The sequence below is a fragment of the Mandrillus leucophaeus genome, unplaced genomic scaffold, assembly GCF_000951045.1.
Source record: "Mandrillus leucophaeus isolate KB7577 unplaced genomic scaffold, Mleu.le_1.0 Scaffold34, whole genome shotgun sequence".
Classification (NCBI taxonomy): Eukaryota; Metazoa; Chordata; class Mammalia; order Primates; family Cercopithecidae; genus Mandrillus; species Mandrillus leucophaeus.
The window spans coordinates 6069645-6078810 of record NW_012103587.1 but is presented as its reverse complement, the minus strand read 5'-3'; the positions used below and the strand labels follow the sequence as shown (position 1 = coordinate 6078810).

The 9166-nt window shown below is 44.4% G+C and overlaps 1 protein-coding gene across 1 annotated transcript in view; it reads right to left on the bottom strand.

Moving 5' to 3' along the window:
• The window catches only part of GLT1D1 (glycosyltransferase 1 domain containing 1), a 114502-nt gene that overhangs the window by 94382 nt on the left and 10954 nt on the right, over positions 1–9166 (bottom strand). The window contains exon 2 of the mRNA XM_011988887.1: positions 8122–8227. Coding sequence (XP_011844277.1) covers positions 8122–8147 — 26 coding nt within the window. The 5' untranslated portion in view covers positions 8148–8227. The remainder of the gene's footprint in view (positions 1–8121; positions 8228–9166) is intronic.

Genomic DNA, 9166 nt, shown 5'->3' with positions numbered 1-9166 from the left:
CGGCGCCTGTAGTCCCAGCTACTCGGGAGGCTGAGGCAGGAGAATGGCGGGAACCCGGTAGGCAGAGCTTGCAGTGAGCCGAGATCGCACCACTGCACTCCAGCCTGGGCGACAGAGCGAGATTCTGTCTCAAAGAAAAAAGAAAAAAAAAGCTATTATTTCTCTTATCTTAAAAACGACTGTCTTAATCCCACAGTCCCTGCTTCAATTATTGTCCTTTTTCTCTTTTCTCCTTGACAAGCCCCAATGTTACCTTGACTCAGCATCTCCAATGCTTCTCTTCTCATTTAAACCACTCCAGGCAACTCCCCTGACTGCACCATTGAAACTGCGCTCAAGGTCACTAATGACCTCCATGTTGGTAAGCTAAATGGTTCCACCCTCAGTCTTCATGTTACTTGCCCTATCAATGGCAACAGACACATATGCTCCCTCCTTCCTCCTTGGAATGCTTCTTCATTGGTTTCCACCCCACCATTCCACTTCATCTTTCTGGCCACTCAGTCTCAGTCTCACTAATTCCTCTTTCTGATTTCTCAAAAATGCGCTACTCCAAGACTCCGTTCTTGGGCTTCTCTTCTCTATCTGCACTTACTCCCTTGGTGATCTCACCAGTTTTCAGTTTTCAATAGCATCTGTAAGGCTGGATGCGGTGGCTCACGCCTGTAATCTCAGCACTTTGGGAGGCCAAGGCGGGTGGATCACCTGAGGTCGGGAGTTTGAGACCAGTCTGACCAACATGGAGAAATCTTGTCTCTATTAAAATTACAAAATTAGCCTGGTGTGGTGGTGTATGCCTGTAATCCCAGCTACTCAGAAGGCTGAGGCAGGAGAATAGCTTGAACGTGGGAGGCGGAGGTTGCGGTGAGTCGAGATCATGCCATTGCACTCCAGCCTGGGTGACAGAGCGAGACTCTGTCTTGAAAAAAAAAAAAAAGCATCTGTATATTGACCAACAAACTCCCGACCCCTCCCCTAACTTGCCCAGACTTCTACCTACTTCATACCTCCATTTGGATGCCTAACACAAACCTTAAGCTTCATACCTATGTCAAATAATGAGAACCACATTTCTAGTGATGAAATAAAAATACATATAGCCATATATGTGCATATATACATACATACATTTCCAAGCTCTAAGAGGGCTTACAAGAAATGACACTGAGTAAGCAATAAGCACAGAGCTTAGTTTCTAAATAGTATTCTCTAAAAAGACAAAAAAAATTATAAAGGACTAAGGACTCCTTTGAGAAATAGCCATTTCCAGAAGTAGGACAAGGTAGACAGGAGATGAATCATGAACATTTTATGATACCAGAAAGTAGAAAAGTGCTCAGAAAATGATGAATGATGAGAGCATGTCAAAAGAACTCAGGCATCAGCTCAAAGCATCTCCTGTGGGCAAATCTGGGACAATTTGAGCAACCAAATAAACAAAAAGAGTAACAGCTAACCTGTAAAGGAAAATAAAATAAATATCCATGAGTCCATGTTTTTATTTTTTTATAAATATATTTCATATTTTTATTTTATATACTTTAAATATAAATTATAAATATAAATATAATTTATATTTTATATTTTTATAAAAATATATTTTATAAATATATGTATTTTATATACATATACATAGGTATATTTTTTGAGATGGAGTCTCGCTCTGTCACCCAGGTTGGAGTGCAGTGGCGCAATCTCAACTCTCTGTAACCTCCGCCTCCCGGGTTTAAGCAACTCTCCTGCCTCAGATTCCTGAGTAGTTAGGATTACAGGCACGACTAATATTTTCTTTCTTTCTTTCTTTCTTTCAATTTTTTTTTTTTTTTTTTTTGCATTTTTAGTAGAGATGGGGTTTCACCGTGTTGGCCAGGCTGGTCTCGAACTCCTGGCCTCAAGTGATCCACCCAACTCAGCCTCCAAAAGTGCTGGAATTACAGGCATGAGCCACCACACCCGGCCCCCACGAGTCCATACTGAATAACAAATAAATAAATAAGTAAATGGGATAAAAGGGGAAAGTCTTCCATAAGGTAGAATTTCAGTTAATAAACAAGATGCAGTGCGAATGGAAAAATCATCATCAGGCAAATACCGCAGGAATAATTACTGCAGACAAGAATCAGGAAAGGACGATTCCTTCCCTATAGCAGGACCCAGATATGGCAGATTCTTCCTCCAGAAGGCCCTGCTTCCCCTGCCTCTGTCTGCCCCAAGCCTTCCTTTCTGCCTCCTCTACAACCCTGTCACCAGTCTAGGCACATTCCATTGCAGGTCCCCTACTGAAGGAAGAAGGAAAGACGGACGAGAGGAGATCATGCTGGACTTCCCACCAAGGCTCACTTTCAGAATCCAAGCGCTACACAGCGCTGACGCGGAAGGAGGCTGGAGCCCAGCACGGGTTGTTCTGCTGGCCTCAGTTATGAGCAGCTCTCCATTTGCTCTGAAAACTAACAAGGGGTGCAAGGAAACTGTGTCTGGGGTAATAAACTTTATCCTGTGAAAATAAGATAAAAAAGAAAGAAAAGTAGCTAAATAACAATTGCCTGACAATGGGCCCTTCAGGGGAGTGTATAAACCTTCCTTTGCCGGGAACATTGGAAACCGAGAAACTTAAGAATTGAACAATGGGTGGGGTGCAGTGGCTCATGCCAGTCATCCTAACCCTTTGGGAAGCTGAGGCAGGCAGATCACTGTGGTCAGGAGTTCGAGACCAGCCTGGCCAACACAGGGAAACTCCATCTTCACTGAAAATACAAAAATTAGCCGGGCGTGGTGGTGCACACCTGTAGTCCCAGCTACTGAGGAGGCTGAGGAAGGTGAATCGCTTGAACCCAGGAGGTGGAGGCTGCAGTGATCTGAGATCGCACCACTGCACTCCAGCCTGGGGGACAAAGCAAGACTCTCTTCAAAAAATAATGAAATTAAATTAAATTTTAAAAAAACACATTTCTTATGACAAACATAAAGCTACCATTTTTGCACTTTCAGTTGAACATTGCCATTTTGAAATAGATTTACTCACTTTCACATGTGATTTTTTTTGTAAAAAATATCTTTGGGCTTAAATATCTACAGCTTAAAACTTGTGAAAACTGGCCGGGCGTGATGGTTCGCGCCTGTAATCCCAGCACTTTGGGAGGCCGAGGCGGGCGGATCACGAGGTCAGGAGATCGAGACCATCCTGGCTAACACGGTGAGACCCTGTCTCTACCAAAAATACAAAAAATTAGCCAGGCGAGGTGGCGGGAGCCTGTAGCCCCAGCTACTCGGGAGGCTGAGGCAGGAGAATGGCGTGAACCCGGGAGGCGGAGCTTGCAGTGAGCCGAGATAGTGCCACTGCACTCCAGCCTGGGCGACAGAGTGAAGACTCCGTCTCAAAAAAAAAACTTACGAAACTACCAATATTCAGCCATTTTATGCATACAAAACAGCAAATTCACCTTGTTTAACCTATTGTGTGCTATGTATTTCCTATTTATGAGACTATTTTTGAGGTGTTTCATCTTATACAAACTCTCTTGCTCATTTGCTTCACAATAATTATTTCTTTTCTTTTTTTTTTTTTTTTTGAGACAGAGTCTCCCTCTTTCACCCAGGCTGGAGTGCAGTGGCGAGATCTCAGCTCACTGCAACCTCTGCCTCCCCAGGTTCAAGTGATTCTCCTGCCTCAGCCTCCTAAGTAGTTGGGATTACAGGCATCCGCCACCATTTTTTGTATTTTTAGTGAAGACAGAGTTTCCCCATGTTGCCCAGGCTGGTCTCAAACTCCTGACCGCAGTGATCCACCCACCTTGGCCTCTCAAAGTGCTGGGATTACAGGCGTGAGCCACCCACCGTGCCTGGCCAACAATATTTTCTTCTAATATGTATCTGGATGATCCTTCACCAATTTCCATCGGTTTCAAATACTCTTCATTTAGTTTTGATATTGATAACATAATTATCAAGTACTTATTACATTATAATACGTATAAGCCAAAAAGCTGAGGCTAAAGTAAGTTCAAATACTATATTACATAGAAAAAAAATTTTAATACTAAAAAAACTTCAAAAATGGACCCTATAGGAAAAATATAACTATTTAAAATCATTTGATTAAAAATGAAATACTCATTATAAAGCTAGACAGGTTCAATACTTTCTTTTACAGAAAAGTGTGCTGTATTGTATTGGACAAGGAATGTGATTCATGCCGCTTTCCTGCCCACTAACCTCGATCAATAACCCCCCGAAATAGAAATCAGTGTTTGCTTTAATAACAATGCAATGAATAATACTAATGATAATACTGTAAGATGGATTCATTCAATGTTGTTTCTTGTAAACAGAATTATTTTCCTTCCATAAGGCAGTGTGTTACCAACTACAGGAATCTAAAGGTAATGAATTTGCAGAGTGTAAGAACAACAGCAATAAGAAAACCTGTAATAAAAGATCCCCAAGGTTACCCCAACGTGTTTTAATGCCTTTTCTTATTGTAATGCACACACACAGGCACACGTGTGTGCTATTATGATTAGGTGGTGTGAAAGGAAAATATCTTGGGACCCCAGATCACTAAGCTAAAGGGAAAAGTCAAGCTGGGAACTGCTAAGGGCAAACCTCCCTCCCATTCTATTCAAAGTTACCCCTCCGCTCATTCCCATTCTATTCAAAGTTACCCCTCCGCTCACTGAGATAAATGTGTATCTGGCCTCCTTGGGAAAGGCCAAACAGAAACTCAAAAGAATGCAACCTTTTGTCTGTCACCTACCTGTGACCTGGAAGACCCCTCCCCGCTTTGAGTCTTCCTGCCTTTGCTTCCAGTTGTCCCGCCTTTCCAGAACGCACCACTGTACTTCCTACATATATTGATTGATGTCTCATGTCTCCCTAAAATGTATAAAACCAAGCTGTGCCTGACCACCTTGAGCACATGTCATCAGGACTCCTGAGGCTGGGTGCGTGTCTTCAACCTTAGCAAAATCAACTTTCTAAACAGTTACTGAGACCTGTCTCGGGTTTTTTGGGTCCATACTTGCATTGCCACAACATATGGTCAGGGGTCCTCGGGAAGGGCTAGGGTCCTAAATGCAGTGATACCTCTCACTAAGCCTGGATTTCAGAAGCGAGACTGACACCTACATTACCAAACAAGGAATCTGAGGCTCCAGACAGAACTCTGAGTGCTGTCCCCGGTATGGAATAGGGCGATCCAGCTACATGAAGACTTGAAGTGTCCCAAATTCCCTGGCCAGAGCTTCCCAGCCATGAGGTGAGCCACAGAAAACTGATGGCTGGTGATTGATTGGGTGAAAATCAATGATCAGTTTTACTTTGTTTTGTTTTTTACAATGATTCAAAGATTTAAAAAGGTTGAAGGGCTAGTTAGGCAGTACTCGTTGGGCCATCTGTAAACTGTGAATTCAGGGTTATTGATCTAGACACAGGTGAGGCTTTCTTCTAACATCAGCAGCCAGTGAACATGTGGGAGGACAAACTGCACAGAACCCCCTCGACTGTCTGGGGAAATCCCGAGGAAGCCCACTGAACACCTCATGACTCATCAGAAAAGTTCTTTGTTTGGGGTATGCATGTACAGTTAGTTCTTTTGATTTAATTTCTGCTTTTTTTCCACAATTTTCATATGATCATGGAAGATTCATATTGCTTTTATCATTATTTTATTTGATTTTTTTATTTTTTAAATTAATTAATTATTATTATTTTTTTTTTTTGAGACAGTCTCGCTCTGTAACCCAGGCTAGAGTGCAATGGCAAGATCTTGGCTCACTGCGACCACCACCTCCCGGGTTCTTTGGTTGTTGTTGTTGTTTGTTTTTGAGACGGAGTCACGCTCTGTCTCCCAGGTTGGAGTGCAATGGCACGATCTCGGCTCACTGCAACCTCTGCCTACTGAGTTCAAGCAATTCTCCTGCCTCCGCGTCCCGAGTAGCTGGAATTACAGGTGCAGGCCACCACGCCCAGCTAATTTTTGTATTTTTAGTAGAGACGGGGTTTCACCATGTTGGCCAGGCTGGTCTCGAACTCCTGACCTCAGGTGATCCACCTGCCTCAGTCTCCCAAAGTGCTAGGATTACAGGTGTGAGTCACCACACCTGGCCACCTGCTGGGTTAAAGTGATTCTCCTGCCTCAGCCTCCCAAGTAGCCAGAATTACAGGCACCCACCACCATGCCTGGCTAATTTTTGTAGTTTTAATAGAGATGGGGGTTTCACCATGTTGGCCAGGCTGGTCTCGAACTCCTGACCTCAGGTGATCTACCTGCCTCGGGCCTCCCAAAGTGCTGGGATTACAGGCCTGAGCCACCGTGCTCGGCCTGCTTTTATCATTATTTTAATTCTTCTTATTGCATTTGTTAGACAAAGAAATGGGAGTGACTTTTTAATCAAGCCTTTCAATCCACCTGAAATTGCTATACAAATATGATAATTTTCTAAGTATGCCTTGTCAAGACACAATGACAACAAATTTAGTTCAGAGATTAGAATGGGCTTTTATTAGCAGTTCTAGAATTGGGCAGCACCTCATTCTACAAAACAGAATGAGTATTCTGATGAGCTGAGCAGAGGAGGCGTGTTTTACAGACAGACAAGGGCTGAAGAAAGCAGACACAGAAAACAAAAAGCAGATGGGACATTTCAGAGTTACTTGCCCCACAGGGTTAAAGCAGAGAAGACATCCCTATTCTGCTGACTGAAGTTGGCTGGAATTTCTTGCTTTTTAGAAAACTGGCCCATTTCAGGCTGGGCACGGTGGCCCATGCCTGTAATCCCAGCACTTTGGGAGGCCGAGGCAGGTGGATCGCTTGAGGCCAGGAGTTTGAGACCAGCCTGGCCAAATGGTGAAACCCCGTCTCTACTAAAAATACAAAAATTAGCCAAGTGTGGAGGTGGTCGCCTGTAATACCAGTTACTCGGGAGCCTGAGGCACAAGAATCGTGTGAACCCTGGAGGTTGAGTTTGCAGTGAGCCAAGATCACGCCACTGCACTCCAGCCTGGGCAACAGAATGAGACTATCAGGAAAAGAGAAGAGAAGAGAGAAGAGAGAGAAAGAAGACTGACCCATTTCAAAGTTCAGTTTATTACACAGCACTCAGCACAAGTGACTCCTTTCTGTCATGGGCTGGTCTGCTGGGGCACAGCGCAGGGGCCAGTCCAGAACAACGGCCTCCGATGAACCTCCTTTTACCACATCGACATGGATAAAGTTGGGAAGTACAGCGCTGGAAGGAATTCTCAACTGGGGATAACTTCCCCCACCCTGGGGGCATTAGAATTATAGGCAGACATACTAGGTAGTTGTGGTACCTGGAGGCTGCTGCCCATGGTTAGTATCTGGGATCAGAGACGTGCAGGGCAGCCCCAAGGATTATCACAGTGACCCCTGTGAGAAGCACCACTCAGAGCACATAGAGCTGTTCTCACAGCAGCTACCTCTCAGGTTCCCAGGACAGCTAGCGGGACATACCCAAGGAAAAGGCCTGAGCCACAGTTTAGAAATCCCTTCTTGCAAATGGCATTTATAGCTCAGAAAGCTACATAGATAAGACCCATGCCAAAGACAGTCTACTTGGGCAAACCTGATGCAAACTAGACCCTCATTTGTGTGCTGCTAAGGCTGGAGTTCGTCTGTGGTCTGTGTTTTCTACATTCAGAACACCTCTTTTTTGAGAAGAGGGCTTGCTCTACCACCCAGGCTGGAGTGCAGCCATAGCACACTGCAGCCTTGGGCTCCTGGGCTCCAGCAATCCTCCCGCCTCAGCCTCCCAGGCAGCTGGGACCACAGGCGTGCCTCACTATCAAGCGATCCTCCTGCCTCCGCCTCCCAAGCACTGGGACCACAGGTGTGCCTCACTATGGCTGGCTCCATGCAGACCATTCTAAAGAGGCTTATCTAATATTAACTGTAGTTGAAGACTTAAGTGCAATAACCTGTTAGCAATGACGATTTGTGGCAAAACAAAAATGTACCAAATTAAAGAAAAGGTTACATGAAATTGGTTTTAAGTGATAAGATGTAAACCTTCCCGACAATTGGTGCCCTTGGTCTTTGGTTTCAATTAATTCCATCCACATAGTTTACATGCTTGGCATGGGTGAAATTCTCGCAAGTATTACCTGGCTTCCTCAAGAACTCTGCCCATGACTGTGTTCTTTTCTCCCTGGTTGGCGTCTTCATTGACATCAGTTCCTCCGAAGATGATTCCAAAAGGGATTCGGTGGCCTGCAAAACGATGCCAGTCACCAAGCAGAATTCAGCCCTAGAAACAGCCTTCACCAACCATTCCCAAGCAAGGATCTTAAACACTGAAGTTCCCAGATCACAGGAGCTGGGTGCTGCTGTATGTTCAGCTGCATCCACCTCTCCTGGAGAGCAGAATGGGTATCACTACAATAAACTCAACACCAAGAGGAACATGGGAGGCCCCGACCACTGTTGTCAGGCCTATCTTTCAATTCATTCATTTTAAACTTTAGCAAATAAAAAATATTGTTAGCCATCATCTATCAAAGCCAAGCTTATCATTCCTAGGAAATGGGCTAATCTGGCATCATCAAAATTCATGCCCAAAAAAAGGGCTCTCCAAACTGAGTCCTATTGTTCATCAACACCAACAGGCACCGTGCTACCTTGGGACAAAAACAGGGGAGAGAGAGGCACAGACAACCTTGATGAAATCCTCAAGAACTGCTCAGTACAGCAGGGATGATAAACTACGACAGGCACAACTAGGATGAGGGCCAAAGTAACACAAGGTGCTGAGCGCATAAAGTGGGAAAGAATTTGCAAAGGGAGTATGTATATTCTGAGTGATGGGTCCTGTGCGGATGGGAGGCAGTGGGTGAGTCCACTCCCGGCTTCCTCGATGAACATTTCATAAGCGCAGATGGGCAGGACAGGGCATTAGGCCTTTTGATGAGCACATCATAAGCGACTCCCCAAAAGGACTCCCAAAGGTCAACTAAAAATTTCAAAGAAACTATGGCCTACAAATCACCCCATAGACCAGATGTAACTGGAGTTCACCTGGTTAGATTTCTCAAACAAGCTATTTCTTTTTTTTTTTTTTTTTTTTTTTTTTTTTTTTTTGAGACAGAGTCTCCCTCTTTCACCCAGGCTGGAGTGCAGTGGCGAGATCTCAGCTCACTGCAACCTCTGCCT